Source organism: Aquarana catesbeiana, linkage group LG03 (genome assembly GCF_042186555.1).
Source record: "Aquarana catesbeiana isolate 2022-GZ linkage group LG03, ASM4218655v1, whole genome shotgun sequence".
Classification (NCBI taxonomy): Eukaryota; Metazoa; Chordata; class Amphibia; order Anura; family Ranidae; genus Aquarana; species Aquarana catesbeiana.
This window is the reverse complement of record NC_133326.1, coordinates 133,070,087-133,095,168: the sequence shown is the minus strand read 5'-3', so window position 1 is coordinate 133,095,168 and position 25,082 is coordinate 133,070,087. Positions and strand designations below refer to the sequence as shown.

The 25,082-nt window shown below is 41.0% G+C and overlaps 1 protein-coding gene across 6 annotated transcripts in view; it reads left to right on the top strand.

The window, feature by feature from the left end:
• Nucleotides 1–25,082, top strand: part of IMPDH1 (inosine monophosphate dehydrogenase 1) — a 227,441-nt gene that overhangs the window by 184,729 nt on the left and 17,630 nt on the right. For all 6 annotated transcript variants that reach the window (XM_073619289.1, XM_073619290.1, XM_073619292.1 and 3 more), the window contains 11 exons: nucleotides 4,947–5,048; nucleotides 6,680–6,754; nucleotides 9,150–9,356; nucleotides 10,784–10,871; nucleotides 15,861–16,060; nucleotides 16,155–16,245; nucleotides 16,938–17,033; nucleotides 17,775–17,918; nucleotides 18,190–18,334; nucleotides 21,150–21,293; nucleotides 22,136–22,219. In XM_073619289.1, the coding sequence (XP_073475390.1) occupies nucleotides 4,947–5,048; nucleotides 6,680–6,754; nucleotides 9,150–9,356; nucleotides 10,784–10,871; nucleotides 15,861–16,060; nucleotides 16,155–16,245; nucleotides 16,938–17,033; nucleotides 17,775–17,918; nucleotides 18,190–18,334; nucleotides 21,150–21,293; nucleotides 22,136–22,219 (1,376 nt within the window). The remainder of the gene's footprint in view (nucleotides 1–4,946; nucleotides 5,049–6,679; nucleotides 6,755–9,149; nucleotides 9,357–10,783; nucleotides 10,872–15,860; nucleotides 16,061–16,154; nucleotides 16,246–16,937; nucleotides 17,034–17,774; nucleotides 17,919–18,189; nucleotides 18,335–21,149; nucleotides 21,294–22,135; nucleotides 22,220–25,082) is intronic.

The following is a 25,082-nucleotide window of genomic DNA, read 5'->3' as shown; positions in this document are numbered from 1 at the left end:
AGACGCTATTTAGCGCTGTAGTGCCTGTAAAGCGCTTCAGTGTGAAAGCAGTCTAAATGACAGCACTGTAGGGATTGGGTTCTGTGGTCAGCAGGTAGAATTTTTGTATTGCTTTACAGATCTGTTCTATATACTTTTCAGTTGTTGCCGACCTATATCTGTCTACAATAGAAAACTAGATAGTGAGGTTAATGCACTTACTGGTTTTATGTCTGATAGGAATTTTAAAATGTATTTTTTAGATCTCTATACTGTATTCACGCTTTTTTGCCTAATGTATTTTCTATTAAAATGTCAGCAGGTGTCTTGGTGTGCAATGTGAGTTGCATTTCAGGTACATTAAAACATGACCTACTCATCACTTTTTATTATGCATTTCCATTGTTTTCAATGGAAACTGCATCAGGCCAAGCTAAAAGCACACCTAAATGCAAAGGTGTGAATATGTATGTAATGTTGTATTTATTGAAAAAAAACTGATTATTTAAAATTTTAATATATTTTACACTTGCTGTAGCATCTGTGTGCATAAATCTATCTTAGTGTTTGTAAAACTTCTTCCTTTGTTTAAAAAAAAAAAAAAAAAAAGTGTCTACTTACCTGTACCTGTTGCTCCTGATTATCTTTTTCTGAGGTCCACGTCGGCATTTCAGGCCCCTCCTCTTCATCTGGTAGCACCCCCCCACAGAAAGCTGCTTTCCATGGGGGCACTTGTGCGGGCTCGCTCCAATACGAAGCTTTTGATTGACAGCAGCGGAAGCAAATGGCTCCTGCTGCTATCAATCTGTCCAATGAGGAGAGCGACAGCAGCTGGAGCCACTGCGCTTGTACACATTGCTGAATCAGACTCGGGTAAGACAAAGCGTGGGGGAGAACTGGGGGGTGGAACTGCAGCACAGGTTTTTCATCTTGATGCATAGAATTGCATTAAAGTGGTTGTAAAGTCAGAAGGTTTTTTTATCTTAATGCATTTTTTGTATTAAGATAAAAAGCCTTGTGTGTGCAGCAGCCCCTCTCAGACCCCCTAATACTTACCCGAGCCCCATCTCTAACATATTTTGTAAAGTCTTGTTTGGTTAAAAATAACAATCACTTTAAGGTGCAAACCCTAAGGCTTTACAACCACTTTAAATCAACATTGATTAGGGTGAGTGCTGCTGGCTTTTTTTTTTTTTTTCTTTGGAGTGTAGTAGGGGAAAGGTAATTTAGTTTCCAACTGTTGCCATTGATCTATTAAAGTGTCACTAGACCCACATCAAACTATTAATAAATACTGTATTACATTGCTGTTCATACTCAGTCACTAGATTCATTTTTCTGTATTCTGCAAAAAACCTGGATCTGTCTGTCTGTTTCTCTATCTCTCTATCTCTTGAAGCTGTTGTGGTAACTCTGCACATACTCAGTTTTCAATGAGTTTCTATGCCGAGCATTTCCTCCCTATCACATGTGAGCAGCCCATGTAGAGTAATACGTGTGGGCTTATACACAGTAGTAAATGACAGCTCACTCCATCCCCCTCCATACCCACTAACCAACTAAACACAATGGGATTGGGACATTACATGTAGATTGATGGTGAAATCACCGCCCTCTTATTGTAAGACACATGCTGGAGGGGCATGGCATGGCCTGTGTCTGGCAGAAATACGCCTACACCATGTTTTTTCAACAAAATAAAGATTTCATTAAAAAAAAAAAATTATATATATATATATATATATATATATATATATATATATATATATATATATATATATATATATATATATATATATATATATATATATATATATATATATATATATATATATATATATATATATATATATATTGAAATAAAGTGGCACACCTGTGTGTTGTACTAAAGCAGGAGTCTCTAAAGTTTTCCGTTTGAGGGCCACATCGTATATTTTACAAATATTCAAAGGCCCAAAAAATAAAATTTTGTGTGTTTTTTTTAGCTTTCTTTTGTAATCGGTATGATATGATTCAGAAAATTGTGAAGGAGAGCTTCACTAAAACAAAGTGAGGAAATTCCAAATTTCTGATACTAAAGCCTAAATTACTATGTGGTCCTTTTGGGGTCAGTGGAGGAGCTGACCCATCGTATGCCAACACGAAGTGGCCAGGAAAACTGTCTTGGGTGTAATTCCCCTAATGATATCAAGACAGGATAAAGGTGAAAATTCTGCCAACATGGACATAGTGGAAAAAAAATAAACTTCCTTTTTTTTTTTTTTTTTTTTTTTTTTTTTTTTGTGTTTTGCTACCACCTTGTGGTAGGTTTCAAAACTGCCTATGTTTTTGTCCTAATGGATGTTGGTCTGTAGGCTGGAGCAACAGACTGGAGCCAAAAGGGGTTATCTAGCACACATGTCCCACTGTAACCAATCACTCTGAAGACCAGGCCAGATTGTTGCTTTTAACAGTGGCTCAATATTCACTATTCCATGAAGCATTTTGTTTACACTATAAACCACTTTTTGTCTGGATTGTCTTCACGTCTTTATGTCCCTTCACTTTGCCACTTGTTCGTTGCTCTGTCTGCCCTGAGCAATTGTCATTGTAGTATTTGTTTGGCAATCTCTTTGCCTTGACATCGTAGATAATTATTCAGAGTGGCTTCTCCCTTACATTGTATTACTAATCTGAATGCAACAGAAATCTTGCCTAAAGCTGGCAATAGACGGAGACATTTTTCTTTCCTGCAACCACAGTCCGCATTGATGGGGGGGAATCCCTCACTCGGAGCCATTGTGTTCTCCTGATGGGGAGGGGAAGCCATTTCCCCCAGGAGAACACAGTGATTATTGTCAGCGGCTATAACAGCCACTAGCAATAATCGCATGTGAAATCCTGCAGACTGGTTGTACCCAAGTTGATCGATCAACCAACTAGGATACATTAAGCCTGCCCATAAATGGTTCAAATCTTGGCCAGCCAAGATTCTGTCTATGGCTGGCTTTACCTAATAATAATTGACTGCTGCATGTGCTCCTTTTTGTGATCAGATTTCCCTTAAAGGGGTTGTAAAGATTTGTTTTTCCAGGTGAAAAAACACCTGTCAGTGACCGGCCTCCGTGCCCCCCGTTTTACTTATCTGAACCCTCGAACTTGTCCCATGGGGACGCTCTCTCTCTGCCCGGGGTTCTCGGCTCTTGATTGGATAGATGGATAGCAGCGCAGCCATTCACTCCTGCTGCTATCAATCAAATCCAATGACCTGGGGGGCGGGGCCAAGTCCTGTATTCTGCCTCTATGGATGCCGAATGCTGGACTCGGGAGCGCACCCGCAAGGTAAGCCCCCGGGAGGGCGCATCTCCCAGGGGGGTTATCTGATGTGGGGAGGAGCCGAGACAGCCGTTGAGGGACCCCAGAAGACCAGGATCCGGGGCCACTCTGTGCAAAACGAGCTGCACAGTGGCAGTAAGTATGACATGTTGGTTGTGTTGTGTGTTTTGTTTTGTTTTTGTTTTTTTTGTTTTTTTGTTTTTTTACGAACCTTTAGTGTCAGTTTAAATATAAGGTAATTATCAAATTTTATAGCATATGAAAATGACAGGCATTGGTCCATGTTTACTTAGAGGTTTAAAAATAAAACTTATCTGCATTTCAAAATTTTACAGTGCCACAGAACAAACCCCATTCCCCCCCCCTCCTCCAGCAATCTGTATATTAGAGATACAGTAATATCCAATGAAAAGACTTTTCCTACACCATATCCCCTGTATGAATAAACCAGTTAAATGAAACTGGTTACTTAAATAAAAAAAAAAGAAATTAATTGATTGTCGGAGCCAGTTTCTTTCAGAATGTAACATAAATTACATTGTAAGCAAAGTGGAGCTCTGTCTTGATGGGAAAGAACTGATGCCTTCATTTCTTTTTTCAAAATTTCTCCTTTCACTGTCCATATGCCATGTATTCCATCCAGTGAGCGTCCCATCCCTTCCACAGAGATGCACATGACTTGGGCCCCGTTCACGCCTGAGTGATTTTCAAATTGTAAAACGCTTGGCTCTGAAGCTCCAAAATGCCCAACAAATGAATGTCCATTCATTTCAATGGCCCCTTTTCCCAGCTGAGCGTTCTGTCACCTGAAGCAAAATGCATGAAGCTCAAAAACGTACATGAGCTTCTTTTTGGCAGTCTAAAAGTGTTTTTTGGCCCCATAGACTTCAATAGAAACGATTGACTTGAGCAGAACAAAGCTCAAATAGCAGATCCCCACCCCGAATTTCTTCTCTCTCTCCTCCCCCTAGTGCTTGGCTAAACAAAAACATGTGAAGCTGTAAAATGCTTGTAATACACTTCTAAAACGCTTTTAAAAAACTGCAGTGAATCAATCTGCTCAGGTGTGAATGGAGCCTTAAACCCCTTTCACACTGGAGGTGTTTTTCAGGTGCCTGAAAAATGCCTCATCTGCATTCCCAGTGTGAAAGGCCGAGTGCTTTCACACTGGGGCGCTGCGCTGGCAGGATGTTTAAAAAAAAAAAAAAAAAAAAAAGTCCTGCAAGCAGCGTCTTTGGGGCGGTGTATTCACCGCTCCTGCCCATTGAAATGAATGGGCACTGCTGGCAGCGGCGCTACACGGGTGCAATTAACCATTTCCTCAGCCGCTAGTGGGGTTTAAAAGCACTGCTAAAACTAGTGGTGCTTATACCGGTAACGCTGCCGCGGCTGCAATGTGAAAGGGCTCTTGAAGTCGTTCAAGAGGATGTGGTTTGGCTGGAAGGCCTGGGACCAGTCCACCAATGCACCCCACTGGTCCTTGTAACAGTAGCAGATATGTTTTCTAGCTCATCGCCACAGTCTGTATTATAATGCTGATTTTTGTTTTTCCTTCTTGTTCTATTTCTGTATTTAGCAGTTGAATTATGGAATTTTTTTGTAATTTATTATTTTGTTAATTTTTTTTTTTTTTTTTTTCCCCATGTTTTTAGGATCTGACTTCTGCCTTGACTCGTAAAATAACCTTGAAGACACCCTTAATCTCCTCCCCTATGGACACTGTGACTGAATCGGATATGGCCATTGCAATGGCGGTAAATATAAAATGCTGCTTTGCACTATGGAAATCTGAATATGCAGGAGTTTTTAACACTATGTATAGTTAAAAAAAGAATAAAATAAAACTGCAAATTTAAGACTCTTCATGCTTCATTGTGACTGGAGCAATGTCTTAAGTGTAAATGTAACATGTCCCAATGCAGCAGAGAACTTGGAATCTGTTGCAGCCATGTGTAGTTACCAATAGCTTTTAACTTCAGCTTGTTCAATCAAGTTTTGACAATAAAACCTAGAAGCTGATTGGTTACTATGCACAGCTGCAACAGGTTCTGTTTGATGTAAAAAGAGTTGAAATTAAAGCGCCACAACACTGCTAAGTGGTCCAGATACAACTTCCATTAAAGGTCAGGGCTACATGTCAAAAAGTATCCAACACATTTTGGGGGTCTAAGTGCCCCCTTCATCAGGGCTTGACTGGCAGGAAAGTGAACTGTACCTACAATGGTATTTTTTCCATTGTAGTCAGCAGCTTGTTTGGCAGATTCTGTGTGCACCAGTTTTAGTAACCCCCCCACCGTGCACCGTGTGTACTAATTCTCAGACCCACCTGTCTAACACACTGTTAAAGTGTTACTAAACCCAGGACCCTGAATTCACTATATTTGATCTACCACAGTACACAGAACATGGAAATGCAATTATTTTCGTAAATATAAACTGATAAATAACTTTTCTCATCAGCAGTATATAGCAGTCTTGTGACTTATCAGTGTCTGACCAAGCACTGGTTGAAGCTTGTAGGAAGAGTTTTAATGAGGCTGCAGGACTCCTGACCTGCCTGTATGGTGCTGATTGGCCCTGTGCTGATCGCATGCACCCTCCCATGCATAAAAACAAAAAAAACTAGCAATACACACAAAACTGAGCATGTGCAGAGTGTCCCCAAGGCTCTGTATTGTTAGGAGATGGATTGGGGACTGTGGAAGAAGGGGAGGATCAGAGAAGACAGGATCAAACTGCCTTTTTCCACAATGAGTATAACCAGCATGCTTTACTGCATATACTTTTACTGTTATTGGTTTAGTAACACTTTAAGTCATAGGACTGTTAAAGCAGCTTTTGGGAGCTTTATGCCATTGTTTTTGCTAGTATACACAACATTTTAGCCCATTATGGCAGACTTGGCATGCCAAGTGATCCCTTCCAGCAGTTCAGCGTTAGCGCTCACGACTGTCATGGGCACGTCTATCTTCTCCTGGTCTTCTTCCAGGTTTGACCTTTTTGACCTCTTGATTGAGGGGGGGGGGGGATGATGATCACTTCCATTAAGGTGCATGGAAGTCTCTTCAAGGCACAGAGCAGTGCTGTACGCGTATACTGAGCTATTTATGTGTGGCTCGGTGTACATTAACGCTGACAGGGAGTTTCAGCTATGACAGAAGAGACGAGTCGGGGCCTTTATGCCTTGTTTAGCAGCATTCATGTACATGGCACCTGAGTTGCCCTTAGGGTTCATTGGACACATTAAACAGTTTTGGAGAACTTGTCCTCCGCTTTAAGAGATTTTAGAGGAGATGAAAGCTTCTTAATTTTAAATCTGGATGTGACACTTGTTACACGATGTATGATTTTATCTCTCACAATAAAATATTTTGCTTTATTACAGCTTATGGGAGGTATAGGTATTATTCATCACAATTGTACTCCAGAGTTCCAAGCCAATGAAGTCCGCAAAGTGAAGGTAATATTTCCTTAAATGTGTATTTGTCTCAGGCTGGGTTCATACTGATGTGGCTGTGGGTCCCAGAAGGGGGTCCGATGTGTCCCTGTACACCAATTTAGGTGCGAATCGGGTCTGAAATTTTGCCAGAATTCGCACCTAAAATGGAGCCAAAGACGCACAGGACCCTTTTCCAATGCGGACCGTGGCTCTCCGGAGCTGTGTGAACCGGCTCTATTGAGCGCTGGGCACACTCTCCTGTCATACAAATTGGTTGCGGGGAACCCACATGCAATTTGCAAACGTGTGAACCCAGCCTCACTTGAAATGTAGGTTTGCGCTTTATCATCAAGCGTAATTTTATTAAGTTACTTAATTCATTTTGTTTTTTTGTTTTTTAGCTGCCCCTGAACTCTCCTCTGTTATCTTATCAGTATATGTATACAGGGTCGTTTTTATAGTCGTTTAGAAGCATTTTTTGGAAAGCAAAAAAAAATGCGTTCAAGACGGATGTTCAGAGGCATTTCAAATGCCTATAACAGTTTGTAAACGTGTTAACTCGCGTTTAGTCGCATTTTTGTTTACAGGCATTTTTAATGGAGATGCATTTGAAGAAAAAAAGTGCTCCTAAACACAAACACGGCAAAACTGGCCTTTTTAAACTTTTACTATCTGTCAAGTTACATCGTTGAAGGGAGGATTTAAAACGTCTTATGTACATTAAGCCTTAATGATGAACTCCACCTTTTGCACAAAAAAAAATGCATATCTATTTGCAGGGAAGAAAATATGCATTTATTCTTTTTGTAAATGAATCTGCAAAGCATTGAAACTTCGATTGGTGGAGCGTGAGTGCAATGCCAGGCTCCTGAAGACTTTGGGATGTGTCAAAGGACTGTGGTGATCCCTGCTAATGGATCATAATTCCCAGTGCAAATTGATCGCAAATCTAAAAAAAAACTGAGCATATGATGAAAATGCATAAACCAAGGTTACCTACAATATATGTCTGATTTTTAATACATTAAGCTAAACCAGCAGCTGAAGTTGTATACATACTGTGAGAGGAGTTTATTAAAACATGAGTAGCTGTGCATGGCAACCAGTCAGATTCTAGCTTTCATTTAAAGTGGTGTTCCAGCCGAAATTACTTTTTAAATAAAAATACCCCTATAATACACAAGCTTAATGCATTCTAGTAAAGTTAGTCTGTAAACTAAGGTCTGTTTTGTTAGTTTATAGCAGTAGTTTGTTATTTTATAAACTTACAGCAGGCCATGGCCATCTTAAGTGTGGGCATCTGAAGCCAGACTGTATTTCTTCCTGGATCTCCTCCTTGCAGATCTCGCACATGCTCAGTGCAGCACAAGTAGTGCAATAGGTTTCAGGTCAGGTTTCCATAGCAACGGCAGTGACAGGAAGTTGCCGCCCCTTCCCAGAAGGCATTGCAAACAGGAAATGATGCGATGGGCCACAGCCAGGGAGGAGGAAGTGAAAAATGAGTACAGCAGATATACAGTAGGTGCTGAGAAAAAAAAAAAAATATCCAATTCGCTTACAGTGCACAGTTTAGTGAGGGATGCTGAAGAGTTGTAAAAGTGGGTGGAACTCCACTTTAACTGAATAAGCTGAAGATAGAAGCTGATTGGTTTCCATGCACAGCTGCTCCCAGTTTTTAAAAACTCCCCCCTTATGTCGTCCGTGTGTTTTTTTTTTTTTTTTTTTTTCTTTTTTCTTAATCCTTGATCCCTCCCCTCCGCAAGCTCAGCTTGTAAAAGAAAGGTTATGATTTGCTTGTGTCACTGGATGGGGTGATTATTTTTAAATGTGGTTTTCAGTGAATGTAAAGTGACATTTTTAACATTCATTTTACAATTGGCAAATTACATTATGGTAAATTTTCAAATAATTAGCAACAATCTATTTTTCACCATAGCACCAACCTTTTATTTTAAAAGCCGTTTGTGTGCTAGAGTTTTATTTTTTTTTTTTTTTTACAAACTGCCCTTGTTTGAGACATAGCAGACCTGATTACAGGCCAGCTTCATACATAGTTCTTTGCCCTATTAAATCTAGTTAGGGCTGGGCAATCCTACCGGTCTTGCTGTGTTTTATATAATATATATGCATTGTTCTATTTTACATACTTTATAAAACTGTCTATATTTACCTTTTTTTGTTTGTGACAGTTTTATTTGTTTTTTTGTTTTTATTCTGTGCTTTTGATGATAAAGGACCTGTATAAATCTATATGAGAAAAGTAATGCTGCTTGTGACTGCTCACAGCCATGGATGCAGAAAGTCTGCGTGTATAGGGCCTAAATCTAAATAGTTTAGTTGCAGGCACAAATGTGCAGTTTTTTATCATCCTCCCCACTAACAAACTTGCATGGTTTCTTGTTTTTTTTTTCTCCAGAAATTTGAACAAGGTTTTATTACCGATCCAGTCGTAATGAGTCCTTCACATACTGTGGGTGATGTTTTTGAAGCTAAAACCCGTCACGGGTTTTCTGGCATGCCAGTAACTGAAACTGGAAAAATGGGCAGCAAGTTGGTGGGGATCGTCACCTCCAGAGATGTTGACTTTTTGACCGAGAAGGACTACACCACTTATCTGAGCGAGGTACTCTATAAAGTGCTGGGGTGTCACAGTTGGTCAGGACAGTTATCTGTCGAAAGTACAAACGCATGCTCGGAATCAAGGAACGACTGGGAAGATTTCGGTCTTGTAAACTAGCGTTCGTAATCTAGAATTAACATTTGTGACGTGGCAACTGATGAAATGTCGAAATGCAGCGCCCATTCTCATCTTCTTTAATGGGATAACAATGAAGCTGCTTTGCTGGTGATACTGATGTAGCTATGCCAAACGTATTTTAAAAGGCATTTGTTTTGTACAATCTGAAAATCACCAATCAACGCTCCCCAAAATTCTACTAACGTGAAATTAGCAGAAGGGACCCAAAGGGTGGCGCTCGAGAAATGAACTTCCTCTTTATAGTCTCTTAGTACGTCCCTACGTTCCTGTTTGTCAAACGACAATTTGCGGATAGTTAGTATGCTGGACAAAAATTCTGCACACGTGCTTTTGACAAAAATCTGACGCTCTGTAGTACAACAATCGAATAGTGTGTACGAGGCCAAATGTTATTTAAATCTTAAAGAACAAAAAAAAAATCTTTCCCTTCGAATGGGATTTCATTAATATGTAGAGGTTGGTTCATATGCAATTTTATACTATATAAAATCCAGTAGATATTTTCAGATAATAAAATTAGTTGCCATTGAACAAAATACTGTATTTCAATAACCGCATTTTGATAAGTGGTGATGCTTTTATGGGACAAAATTTTTATTTCTTTAAAATGGGAGAAACTAAAAATGTCCATTTGTGATATATTGATGGTAGTATGGTACAGTAATGCCCTGTACACACGGTCGGACTTTCCGACGGAAAATGTGTGATCGGAGCTTGTTGTCGGAAATTCCGATCAGGTGTGGGCTCCATCGGACTTTTTCCATTGGAATTTCCGACACACAAAGTTTGAGAGGTGGATCTAAAATTTTCCGTCAACAAAATCCGTTGTCGTAAATTCCGATCGTGTGTAGACATGCTCAGAATCAAGCAGAAGAGCCGCACTGGCTATAGAACTTCATTTTTCTTGACGTTCGAAATTTCCGACCAACTTTGTGTGACCATGTGTATGCAAGACAAGTTTGAGCCAACATCCGTCGGAAAAGATCCGATGGAATTTGTTGACGGAATGTCCGATCGTGTGTACAGGGCATAAGTGTTTTTGCAAGCTGTCACAGAAGTGTTTTTTCTGAATGTGCGTTCCCTAGCGGTTTCCCTGACCCTTTTGTTTCAGACCATGAATTGATGTCCCAGAATAAGGTTGTGGATGAGGAATTCTGACTTTATTTCAGCTCTCCTGATCCTGCATGCCTATATGTCTGTAGTTCAAAGTACTAAAATTAGAAATGGCCAGACTATTGGTGTTCAGTGTACTGTAGCGTAAACCTTATAATTAAATGTGCTCTATATTGCAGGTAATGACCAAGCGAGATGAACTGGTTGTTGCCCCTGCCGGAGTCACTCTTAAAGAAGCTAATGAAATCCTGCAGCGTAGTAAGAAAGGTGAGGAATTTTTTTGGCTCTGTATACTATTTCCAGAAAAGAGTTCTTCTCACTTGCTGAAACATTCTCTGTTAGGCTGCATTCACACATGAGTGTTTTTGAATCGCAGTGTTTTTAAAACGCTCTGCTAAAATGCCAAATCACGCCACGTGCATTTCAGATGCTATTCATTTTAATGTTACCTTTTTAAAACCTGATTCTGCCACGATTGTTGTGCGATAAATCATCTAGCAATCTGTATCGTGTGAAGCTTGTCACCCAAAAATGATGCAGAGCTTCTTTCAGGTGACTAGCATCACGAGATGCGGTTTGCTGCAATTGCAACACCATTTATTGTGCCAGAACCGCACTGCGTTTTTTAGGTGCCATTAAAATTTAATGGCATCTGAAATGTGCGATTTGTCATTTTAGCAGAGTTTTTGTAAAGCGATTTTCACCTGCAATTCAAAACACCCAGGTGTGAATGCAGCCTAACGCTCCTTTCTTGTGCAACTTGGGATCTGAATTGTGAGACACCAAGTTGCAGGGCATGTAAAATTCAATGTATTTCTATTCCTACTGACACTACAGAAGTCATTGCAACTTCAGAAAAGTTTCCTGCACTACTTTAGTCTGACTTTCGATGCGACTGTGGTCCAGAGAATGTAAATGCAGATCAAAGTTGTACAGGAAATCATGCGACTTTGGAAACGACACGCTAATGTAAAAGGAGCCTTAGTGTTACAGGAGTTTTGTTATTATGGAATAAGATCTATTAGTAAATTTTATATTATAACCAATCGCCAAGAATAACTGCAATGCAACAGACAGTTTAACTACTTACCACAATAAACCTAGCTTCTTAACCCCTTAGAGCCAGCGGGTGCCAGCCCCTTAAAGAGCTTTTGCATGCCAGGGGCGGGGCTTAAGGTAGCAAAGGCTGTGATTGGCTGTCACGGCGGTCAGATGAGCAGAAATTTCCCAATCGTAAGCAGCAATTGGGAGTTTTCTGTCATGTGTCAGGAGCATGCAGGACATGCGCTGTTTGCACTAATGCACGCAAATATGCGGCTGCTCGCGCCAAGGCCCAGCTGCTGAGAGGCTGCATGCAGCCGGCGCCAAGGAGTTAAAGTATAACTTTACTTTTTGTTGAGGGGGAGAAAAACAATCCCCTGCAACATTTAATAATTTTAAATGATTAAATGTCTTGTGAAACCATTTTTGGCAGAGAAGCATTCAGCTTGACTCTAGTTTTGGCAGCGGATGGAAAGTGACTTGTACTGCTGCTAGGAATACAGCACTGTAATGTGCCTAATGCTACTACAGTATCTTATAGCTCACATAGTAGCCATAGTTCTAGTAATATAATAGAAATGGTTCATTTTAGACCAGCTTGCCCAAGCAAAAGTCTGGAATCTTGCTTTTCAGCTCATTTGTACCAGATACAGTCGAATGGCTTTTTAAACGGTGCTAATGCATATGCAAGAAAAATGAATTTCTGTGAGGTGCTTTAAAAAAAAAAGTACAGCATGTTGCTTTTTTTTCACACAATAACGTACCGGAATTCACCTCAAATGTATCTAAATGCAAAAAAAACGAAAAAAAAAAAAAAAACTGAGGCTTGTGGTGTAAACAATCCCTAAAGCTGGGTTCACATATGAGAATGCAGCGGGCTCACAGTAGGAGTCTAGTGCGTCCTCATTCACCGTTTTCAGGTCCGATTTCAGCCTGCCGCCTCCCCGCCCGCCCCTGTGTCTGCCTCCTCACCGCCTGACCCTGACCCACATCGCCGCCCGACCCTGCCCTGCCTCGTCGTCTGCCCCACCCTCTAAATAAAGCAGACTGGAAGGCAAAAGGGTGGAGGAATTGATCATTGTTTAAACTTGTTCAGCTTTTTTTTTTAAATGTAAGCTTGAATGGTCCATCTATGTAAATAGGCTTTTTCTTTCAGCTGCGCAACTAAGAATAAGCTGGTTTAGATATGAAGGAGGCTGGGGGTTCACCTGCCAGCTAATATAATGCATGCATGTCATTTTTAATACTTGCAAAAGATGAAACGTTTGTAAGTAATCGAGAATGTAATTAAACCTAGGTTCATACTGTAGCGAGTCCTGTGTGTGCTATTTGCACGGGCACAGCAGTCCATTCTTCATGGAACCGCATGATGATGAATCCTTTTGGTCTTGAAAGCCACACCTAAAAGGCAATATAACATAGCACCTTTTTATATAAGCCCAAAATGCAAGGAGGAACTTACTCGATTGAAGCTTGTAGCCCTACAATATGGTGCCCAGAGCATGTAAGCCATGTGGAGAAGTAACCAAATCCCCAAAATGGCGGTGATCCCTGCCCACTTTTGGTGCTCACTTCCTGTCTTTCTGCTTAATGGCAAAATCCTAATTTTATGTGGAACAAAGGTATAGCGTCTGTAATACTGGTTTAAGAAGTTTTCTGGGGTAATTTTACAGTAATAAGTTAAAGGTGCAGTTGTCCTTTAAGTCATAGGGGACCAGTGTGGATTTGATTTAAATAATAATTTTTAAAGAGTAACTGTCATCTCTGACCTGCAGCGGCTGCTCCTCTGACCCGCTGTTGACTCACCGACCATCCCATTCACTTTAATTGGACGGCTGGTGATGCAGCAGTGACACAACAAGGTGAGGGAAGTGGCGGCAGCAGGTGAGTAGATACCCGCTAACAGGCGCTGCCATTCTGTATCTGAAATGACAGGTGCTCTTTAAATGTAATGCCTCATGCACACAGACTTTTTCGAGCATTTTTCAGCTTAAAAATACCTGTCTATGTTAGTCTATGGCTTCATGCCCACCTAGGCGTTTTTGAGCTGCAAATGGCATAGGCGTTTTTAAGCTGTAAAAGAAACCCAGGACCAGTGCGTTGCGCGGCGCTAGAGCTGTAAAAGCGCAAAAACGCCAATGCGGCGTTTTTGAGCTCTGGCAGTTTTTTTTTTTTTTTTGCTCCACAGGAAGTGCATGTAGCTGAGAGATGTGTTTTTCTTTAAACGCTACTTAACGCTAAAAAGACGCGGTAAAAACCACGTTTTTAATGCCGCTTTTTCCAGGCGTCGGACCTAGCTTTACAGCACGTTTTTTAAAACGTTCATGTGCATGAGGCCTAAGGACTCATTCTTGCTGCTAGTTAGAATCTTCAATATTTGCAAACAAAATTAAAGGGGTTGTAAAGGTAAAAATTTTTTCACCTTAATGCATTCTATGCATTTAAGGTGAAAAAACTTTTGACAGTACCGCCGCCCCCAGCCCCCCCGTTTTACTTACCTGACGCCTCGAATCTTCGCTCCTCGTCAGCTTCATTGCAGCTCAGCCTGGTCGCTGATTGGCTGCAGTGGATGGATTGAAAGCAGCGCAGATATTGGCTCGCGCTGCTGTCAATCACATCCGATGACGCGGCGCGCCGGGGGGCGGGGCCGAGTGATACAGCGAGCGGCTATAGCCGCCGGCTGTATCACGGGAGCGCGCCCGCAAGCACTCACCACCGTGCGAGGGAGCTCGCATGAAGGTGGTAAATGCTTGCGGGGAGGAGCTGAAACAGCCGCCGAGGGACCCCAGAAGACCAGGTTCGGGGCCACTCTGTGCAGAACGAGCTGCACAGTGAAGGTAAGTATAACATGTTTGTTATTTTAAAAAAAAAAAAAAAAACATCTTTACAACCCCTTTAAAGGTTTCCTATTTAGAATAATAAGCTGTCAGTAAAACACATAGTTAGAGAACTACTCAAATTCTTTAATTTAATTTAAAACAATAATCTTGCCCATGCATGTCATCTCAGCTTGCAGAGCTTGGTTTCCTTGAATGAGTTTACCTGCAAGAAATACAGGGAAAAGTTCCCAAACATATGTTGTTTTTTTTTTTTTTTTTAAATTGCGCTGCATAGAACCACACGTCGTCGTCGCGCCCCCCCCCCCCCCCCCCCCCCCCTTCTTTTTTTTTTTTTTTTTTTTTCAGGTCAGCCTGTATTTCTCCAGTGATTTCGGTTATCATTATGGCTTAAAAAGAACTATGTGATAATAAATGGCTTAATATGATCACTATTCTTAAAAAAAAAAAAGGTGTTTTTGTTTTTTTGTTTGGCATGATCTGCCAAAGGTATGCAAACTTTTGAGCACAAGTGCATGTGTGTGTGTGCGCGTTTGTACATTTATACTAAAGTTAAGTGTTCCTTTAGGACAGGGGGGCCGGGATGGACTTCCCGGTCACGTGTCCACTTTAATTGGCTGTCAGATGATCAGGAGCCCTGTCCTGAGTTCTGATCATAAGTAAAAGACCAGTCGCTGTGCTATGAGTGCTCTTTTAGAAACTGAAATCCTTGCCACCAAGGTCATTACATGTGGACTTTAAGGCCCACCCTCCTTGCCGCTACACATGTGCGTTACTTGGTCGGCAAGAGGTTAGGCACTTTGGTTTTGGTCTTTGATTTTAACATTTTTAACAGGGCAATGGATAAGGTGGTGATCTTGGTTAGAAAAATAAGACCCCTTTAGTGCCATGATTTAGTTTTTCTTATGTGCACATTTTAAATTACTCCTTGATAAAAGGTGAGCAGGAGCCTGGACCAGATACCATTTTACTTTCCATCACTACCCCATGGCTTTTCCCTGTGATTAAGGGAGAGGAGCAAATTCCATCAAACGCAACCAAAACGGATCATGGTGGTAAGACATTGCTTGGCCAGCTCGGAGGATAACGTTAAAAGGCTGCTTACAGTCCTTTTGCTTGAGTTCACAGTAGGAGTAAAAATGTCCACGCCTTCCATGTATTATATTAGTAGAATTGTTACATTTACATTTGGTTTTGTAAAGGTAAGTAGTGTGTGGGGTGTCCTTCCCTCTTTATATATTTATTTTTTTACAATGGCTTACTTTTCTGGCTCTACTAAATCACTACTGAGTGACTACATGCATGAGGCTTGTTTGCTGTGTGTTAGTGGAGCAACTAAATGCACATTTTAACTATTTCCACCTCCTTTTTTTCTTAGGAAAACTGCCCATAGTAAATGACAGTGATGAGCTAGTGGCCATCATTGCAAGGACAGACTTGAAGAAGAACCGTGACTACCCACTTGCCTCCAAGGACTGCCGGAAACAGCTTCTGTGTGGTGCAGCTATTGGAACCAGAGAAGATGACAAGTATCGTCTCGATCTTCTCACACAAGCTGGCGTCGATGTTGTAGTACTGGTATACATCAGGACTTTTCTTCTGGTTTCTATAGAATTAGCCAGTGGGCTCTATTGGGTAGATCAATTGTGTTTTTTGTGTTTTTTACTGACAGGACTCTTCTCAGGGCAATTCTGTTTATCAGATAAACATGATCCACTACATCAAACAGAAGTATCCTGATCTGCAGGTTGTAGGAGGAAATGGTGAGTTTGTTTATATCTTGATTATGCTTTATTCTAAAGCTGCTTGGCGGATTGTGACAAATGTGAGTTTGCCTGTTTTTCACTATTTTGCTTATACGGTTTTCTTTTTTCATTCTCATTAGCCTGTTTTTTTTATTTTTGTTGTTTTTGTTTTTTTTTTTTACAAATAATGAGCACAATTTCTGTACCTAAATAGATATATTTGTGTAAGAAACTGAGATTTTAGGGCCTCGTGCACATGGACAGATTAAAGCTGACAAAATGCAAAAAAATCTGTTAGTTTTCTGATGCCCAGGGATCCAGAGGTGGCGCACTCTGCCTTACATAGAATTGACCATACAGGCTTCTACGTGGATTTACATTAATGCTTTTGTGCGTCACTGTAAAATGCACATGTGCGAATTATGTATCTCCCTGAATGCAAAATGTCTGCGTTTGGCGAATGTCGTGCACATGTTTACATCAATGCACAAAAGTATTGGCGAAGGTCTGAGTGCAAGTGTGTACAGCCATTTACCTCTATGGCTGGCTGTACATGCCATCTGCTGCTTTCTGGGCACGGGAACAGGCTGGGATTTTATGTTGGTGCACTTTTTTTTCGGTGTCAAACCACTCGTGTATATGTGGCCTTCTTTGTGTGGGGTTTTTTTTTTTTTATATTCTTACTAACTTTTTATATTCGTGTCCATTAGTTGTAACAGCAGCACAAGCCAAGAATTTAATTGATGCTGGCGTGGATGCTCTTCGGGTTGGAATGGGATGTGGATCCATATGCATCACACAGGAAGGTGAGAAAATTGGTAAATCTCATGTTTACTTGGCAGATTATTTGGATTCTCTTTTGCCAGACTTGTGATTCAGGCACCCATCCGCCCGCACATTTTGGTTAAGAACACAGCCTGCTAATTGGACAACAAAGGGGCTGCATAGCTCTGCTCTTCTGTCGGAACTTAAACGTATTTTTTTTTTTTTTTAAATGTATGCATATGTAACAGTGGCATAAATATTAAAAGCACTGGATGGGTACAGGCAGGGGAAATGCAGGTAGGTGGACGCGTTTCACACTATAAAAGTGCTTTGTCATAACCACTTGGTGAAACGCGTCAACCTACCTTCATTTCCCCTGCCTGTACCCATCCAGTGCTTTTAATATTTATTCTTCAGTAAAGACTTTATACTTTACTCTGTGTGGGTGTGCTGCCGATCCAAAGATTCTGTTCCATGTTTTCTGCTGCAGTGGCAGGGCGTGCACCCCAACTCACAGAAGCAACATTGGAGTGTTACCGATCGCATCACCTGTGAGCAGCGATCTCCTTTTTTTTTTTTTTTTTTTTCTCTGCATATGTAACAGTGGTTTGAAATTCTAGATTTACTTTTTAGCTAGTGGTGGTTTTTTTTTTTTTTTTTTTTTTTTTCCAGGAAATTGCTTTTGTCAATAACTTAGAATTTCTTTTGTCTTATCTTTTTGTATTTGGGGTATAAAATTGCATATGCCTAAATCTTCTAAATCTAATTTTACTTGTTTACAGTAATGGCTTGTGGCAGACCTCAGGGAACTGCAGTATACAAAGTTGCAGAGTATGCACGCAGGTTTGGTGTCCCAGTTATAGCAGATGGAGGGATTCAAACCGTAGGACACGTGGTGAAAGCTTTGGCTCTAGGGGCCTCTACAGGTACGTTGGATAGAACTACCAACTTTAGTTGAACAAGTATGTGTCTTCTCCCTAACTGTTCATCAGTACCAAAGATTGCATGTCATGATTAACATGGGGGGGGGGGGGGGGGGGAGACTTAACATATACATTTTGCAAGTTGAGTGCTTATTGCTTTGACATTTATGTGACGAAACACGTGTGCCCACACACACACACACCCCCACGCTATATTTTTTTTCAAACCGGGAATATTTGTTAATTACTGAGATCTTGTGCTTTTTTTGTTCAGTAATGATGGGTTCCTTGCTGGCTGCTACCACGGAAGCACCTGGTGAATATTACTTCTCTGATGGAGTAAGGCTAAAGAAATACAGAGGGATGGGCTCGCTGGATGCCATGGAGAAAAATACCAGTAGTCAGAAGAGATATTTCAGGTATTTTCAGCTGCCTAATGTTTCACCAGTTGTGTGATTTATTTCAGGAGAAATTAGTTTTCTAATTTATCCAATAATGGGTATAAATATATTTTGGATCTTTTTTTTTTAAATGAACGCGTTTTAGGTATCTGTATAACTTAATGTATTTGTGAACATTACAATGTTATAGACTAATACAGTTCTAATGCTGCAGGCACTAAAAGTTATTTTGTTTAGTTTCAGAAATGATCTCTTACCTACAAGGTTAAAAAGCCTTGTCATGTGACCATCTCGTCTTCCTGATAGTGGGAGTGGGGTTACAGGACACTGTGCAGACTTTTTATAGCCTTTTCAGCCTGAGGCAAGATGCAGGATGTGCTTGAGCAGGGGCCATGTTCTAGAGGTGGGCTGTGATTGGGAGGGGGGTGGGATAGAGGTGTGCTTTGATTGCAGGGCGGGGTGACTTAACAAACTACCTAATACAGGCATGCTGTCTACAGTTTCCTGTACCGCTGGATGGCCAGGCAAAGCGCCTCTAATCTGATCAATTATGGTGCTTTTGGCACTTCAAAAACCAATATGAAACCTATCAGTGTGATTCCCTTTCTTCACTCTCACAAGATTGTGTTCCTTGTTGCAACCACCTGTGTGAGGCGAGTATCTGAGCTGGAAGCTTTATCCTGTAAATAAACTTTTCTAGTCTTGCACACTGGCAATGTGGTGTTGAGGCCTAGAGATTTCTTTCTAAAGTGGTTTCAACCTTGCACCTCAAGCATGGCGTTGTTCTTTTATCCTCTCTCCAGCACCAGTTCATCAGAAGGGGTTCTCTCGCAATCGCCTGAATGTAGTTTGTGTTATATGCATACCTCACAGCCACAGCTTTCATTGAAAAGACTGACATTTTGTTTTTAATGATGGTCCTATACAGGGGAAGCCGCTCAATTTCATGGTGGCTCAGACCGATAATAATCTAGGCTTTATGGTCTTAAGGATCCAGCTTTCCTGCCAAGGTATACTCGACTAGGTCTGAGTGTTTCTTGGTCCTTTTTAGTATAGTTTGTGTTTTCCCAGCATTACAAGGCAGTCACCTGGTGTTCTATTCACACATTCTCAAGGTTTTACCTGGTGGATGTTGAGCCCTCATCTGATACCAGCTTCAGTCATAAGGCTCTTCAGGCGTCTGTTTTGAACTGCAAGCAGTCCCCAGTTCTTGTGTTTTTGTGGGTCTTTTAGTGTTTTGATGCATTTGCCCTCCCCTCAGTTGGACTGCTTGGACTTTCCAACAGCCTCTGAATTTCTGAATTCCTGTATCCCTCAGTGAACGAGAAGGGAAAATGGGATTTTTGTACTAAAAGCGGAGCGCCACCCAAAAGGGGAAGGCTGCACTTGTTAAACCCCCCGCTCCCACTTCCCAGTAAGACCACAGAGGTGATCTCCAAGTATTTCTGGCCCCTCCTCCTCCCACACAGGTCCCAGAAGAGGACGGGACCATTCAGGAAGCACAGCGCAACTTGCACCTGCGCAGTAGGAAACTGGCTGTGAGGGTACAGTTTTGTCCTCGCAGCTGAACTGATCAAGATCGGCCTTTGCTACTTGCGGCCATATAGGCCAGGTGGATGTTGAGTAATTGAGATGGGCATTGTTCTATATGGTATTATGTTTTTGTGCTGCAAAGGTTGGGACCGTGGCACTGTGGTATAAGGGTGGGGCATGTGAGTGTATGGCTGTTTTGGTTTGTTTGTTTCTTGGTAACTGTACCTTTTATAACCCAGTTCATAATTTTCCCTTCTCCCGCCACCGTTTTTGTTGGTTGTGTGGGAATTGTTAAGTATTGTTCATTCTCAGTCTATGCAATAGGCCATGTGGGTCTAAAAGACATAGAATGTTTGTTTATTTACTGCATCTCAATGTCTTTGTAGTGTACTATTATTGTTTGTTTTTGCGTTTATGAAAAATCATAAACCCCTTTAAAACAAATGAAACCAGCTGTGAAGCCTGAAGGCTTCACTGCTGGTTTCCCTAAGTGAAGATGTCGGTCCCTGCTCCCAAAGCTGATTTGAAGAATCGGCTCAAGGTGCTGACATCGCAGGATCCCTGGACAGGTAAGTGTCCTTTGTATTAAAAGTCAGCAGCTACAGTATATAGTTGCTGACTTAATTTTTTTTCCTAGAGCTCCTCTTTAACTGTAAAATTAATTTGTTAGTTTGAGAGACAAAGGTCCCATCCCCAGTACTGCTTTTTTTTATTTTATTTATATTTCTTTTTAAACAAAACTAAGGCATGCTGGGAGTAAGATGGAAAACTTTTTTTTTCTTTTTTTCTTTTTTCTGTGCCTTAATGAATTTTGGTACAAAAATTTGATTTTAGCTGCTAGCTAGCAGACTTGCACTTTCTACATCCAGGTTGCACAGATAACAACATAGCCAGTCTCTCCTGGATCAAAAGCACAGCTTGTAATAAAGGGCAGTAGATTAAAGTAAAATGATAATCATCCATCTACTCTTTTCTTGTTGTCAGCATATGACTAAGCACAGGTGTGTGAAACGAGTAGTGTGTGCTTATCATGTTCCTGATTTTTATGCAACTTCAAACTATAATTTTTCTATGCTGGTGGTGCCGCCACTTTTCTTCCCTTTTTTTGCAGCATATTTACTACCCACAGATGTGCTTATAGTTCTGGCTCTCCCGCTTCTGTACACAGGATTACAGGAGGTTGATATCGGGACAAACTCGGATGCTTGCATAAGTTGAATTTGTATGTTTAGGTTGATGGTGGGTTTATATAATATTTATTTATTTTGTCTTATTATAACCTCTATTTTTTATCCTCTAGTGAAGGGGATAAAGTAAAAGTGGCCCAAGGAGTTTCTGGTTCCATTCAAGACAAAGGGTCTATCCACAAATTTGCACCATACCTAATTGCAGGCATTCAGCATGGCTGTCAAGACATAGGGGCCAAAAGTCTCTCCATACTACGGTAAGATTCGCTGTTTAATACATGTGGTGTTTATGTTTTGTGTGTACCCAGCTCTTTACTTTCAAGTAACATTAGGTATGTTCCTTTTTTATATACCTATTTTTTACTATTTGTAAAAACCTGACATTTGTATGGAAATTCCTAATCAAGTTGTTTTTTGCTTTAAGTATTCAAAAACCTTTCAAGTCTTGAAAATTTATTTTAGGCACGGTACATTTTAATATAGTTCTATTGGCGCATCTTGAACCAGTGTAACTATGTATATATACCATACCTAGACGTTGTCCCTGGAAGCTGGAAATCGCTAAAGTAGACACCGCCACTTCAGTGATCTCCAACTGCTTTCGGGTCCTGTGCTGAGCAGCTGGCTTGACGTATTGTGAACACATTGCATTTTCTAAATGAATGCATTGCATTCTCTGGACGAGGTGGGAAGCGTGATGCCTTTTCTCTGTGTTCTTGATGCATCAGGCTGGCCGCACAACTCAGGACCCGAAAGCAAGTGAACATCACTGGAGCAGCGATGTCTACTTCAGTGATTTTCCATCTTCCAGGGGCATCACCCAAATATGGTATAATCTTTACTATGTACAAATATAATAGGAACCTGGAATTCTTATTTAATATTCTGGTTTTGAGAACTTAACCACTTGTGTAATCTTCTAGGTTTTCCAATTGTTAAGGGGCAATTGCTATTACTGAAAGGAAGATAAGCAGTGGTTGGCATTGCCACAGGCACCTTCTTGGTCCTGTTTTCTTCTCTGTACTTTTATTTAAGCGCTGTTGGCTCTTGATATTTGCAGCTAACACAGTTTGATTGTAGCCCTTTGCTCTATTTGCAGTTCTATGATGTATTCTGGAGAACTCAAACTGGAAAAGAGAACCATGTCTGCCCAAGTAGAAGGTGGCGTCCATGGTCTCCATTCGTAAGTTCATATCTCGTTTTTTTTTTTTTTAATTTCATAGTGTTTCCCAAGCCTTTTATTTGTAATTTGGTGAATGTTATCTGGTAGTGTTTGTAATTGGGTATACAATTTCATGGTGGTTGGTTGTGGTGTGGTTTCCCTTCCCCCTCCCAAAGTGAAGTGTTACATCACTAAAATATTTGCATAAGGTTCCTTGTGGTGTCCTATGCTGAAATTATGGACAAAAGTCTGCATTTCTGCACCATTAATTGCTTCACATGTCTTGTAATATACTGCAGCAGTGTGGAATCTCTAATGCTTTGAATTTACTTGTAATTTTTTACCATTCCCTGTTTCAAACTTCATTAAAGGTGATTGGTTACTATACACAGCTGCACCAGATTTCGTAAATCTCCCCCTTTGTCTCTATCTCTTTCCTTTTTTATCTGTATTTCTGTCATGACTATTTCTATCAATCTCCTTTTGTAACACTTCTATTCAGATGGTTGCTTGGGCAGAGTGTAGTGGACCATCTGGAGGAGACTGCTTTTTTTTTTTTTTTTTTTGATATACTGCTTTGTCATGTGATCTAATGGCTGTGGTCACAACACATATTCAATGCACACTTCAGTATGGGGTCCTACAGGTGTGCCCATGTGCTTCCGTATAATTACATGAGTGCATGTGTACGGCAGATACAGGTGGTGTAGGGGGCCTGGAGCAGAGGGAGACATGGCGTTAAAGGGGAAATGAGGCATGCAGGTGCAGTGTTATGAGCAGAAGGGTGGCAGGTCCAGGTCAGTTGGTCAGGGAAGGACCTGAGGGCACAGTGGTTGTAGGGATGCAGGTGTGATGAGGACAGTGAAGAGGTGATGGTGGAAGCAGGATGTAGCTGTGTAGGCATTGGACATGAGTCTAATGGGGACTGTAGTGAGTTGGGGGCAAAGGTGAGAATCAGGGAGGGGGAAAGGAGGCAGGGTACAGTGCAGACCTGGAGACTTTAAGAGAAGAGGGGGAGTTCAGGCATGATGGGACTGCTGTCTAAGCCCTGACAGTTTGCACAGTATAGTCAGGACTTGGAGAGCAGTATGGAGGAGATGGCTGTAGTAGTCTGCAATCCCCACTTGGTAGCAGCAGCTGGTAGATGGGATATCTGTGGTGTGTGGGAACCAGAGAAGTGTACCTGGGACAGGCAGAAACCTATGACTGGAGGTTCTGCTGTCACTTACCCAGACTAGTGCTGAGTAGAACTGCAGGATAGAAGCTATTTGGGGGACAACTGAGAGCTGTACAGCCACCATATTGTCTCTTTTTTTTTTTTTCTCCCCCACTGGATAGTTATTAGACTCCTATTTGATCGCAATCAATCAAACCTCCCAAAATGTGTTAGTAGAGGACTACAGAACGCTTCATGGTTTACCCACATGACGGGGTATTCTTTAAGCAAAAAAATCGTATTTTATGATTCTTTCAAAAGCTATAACTGCAGCGTGACTATTTTATTGATGCTCAAAGTGACATTAAACTCTGGTATAAAAAAAAAAAAAAATCTTCAATTATATAATAACTTTGAAAAAGTACCTTCTATTGCTCCCTGCCTCCTCCAAATCTCTAAATTCTTCTTGTGAGGGGGTAAAGGAGGTGTGGGAGCTCACAGAGGGTATTACAAAGAACAAGAGAATAACAGGAAATCCATTTGTAAAAAAAAAAAAAAAAAAAAATTCAGGGGAATTTAAGTAGTAGGGGTGTGTGGATTATTTTTTAGAAAATAAGAATATTTAGTGTCATTCATTTACCAGTTAAACAAATTTTCCATTAGTTAACAACTGGCATGCCGAGGTTGTCTGTTATGATTCGTTACCTGAAAAACAGTCCAGTTATTCTCTGAATGTGGCAAAATGCTGGATTTGGTAGTTAATTAGTAATTTCATATCAGCCACATAGTATATTGCGCTTTGTTTGATGTTTGCATCAATCTTGTCTAATTGCTATTTCAGGTTTGGGAATGCAAATTGGAAGTCTAGGCATTTAGTGATTTTTATTTCTTGCTAGCAAAATTGTACTCATTCCAGAATGCGCAAGGTTGGGGCAGTTGTGCTGCACAAGTGAGAAGCATGGAGTTTATAAGAGCAGTTAGTATGTGTTGGAGAGGAGTATGAGGTGGGTATGCTGGTGTATAGTATTTGCAGAGGCTGTGAGAACTAGGTAGTATGTGCAGGAAAGGAGTGGGAAGGGTATGATGGCGGGTAGAGTATGTGCAGCAGAGGAATAATAGCAAGGGTATGAGAGTGGAGTTATTGTTGGCTGCTAAGGTCAAGGCGAGGCAAATGTGGAAGGATAGGTTAGAATGCATGCTTATATTAATTTTTTTTTTTACTGTGGTAATGGATAAAGACATTGGAGGTCTATTAGGCCCTGATACATCCCCTGTGTTCATTAGATTTAGGTCAGGGACAGAGCCCTGGCACACAGAATAGGAAAACATCGGAAGTGCTCTATATCTGAATTGTAACTCTGCTGTCCTTATGACTGCTGTGAGTATCAATCCAATGAGAACACAGGGTGACAACAAAGGGGAAGAAGCCAACATAGAAAACAACATAGAGGAGGAGAGAAGATGAGGACTGTACGAGCTGTTAAAGTGTAAGGGCTTGTGTCAATGAGGTTTTTTAATCTTGTACAAGTCAATGGGTGGATGGCAAAATCTGCTTGAAGCAGCCAAACGCAGGTCAGGAGGAGGTCAGCTGCAGGTCGATATGCACCTGTCAATAAATTATATCTCCAAGCATCTTAAGCTGATGCCATTGCCACAAGCCCAAAGCCTGTTGACAGTGCAGATCATAGGTAAGAAACAGAGTTCTTTTCTGCAAAGTAGAAGGCTACA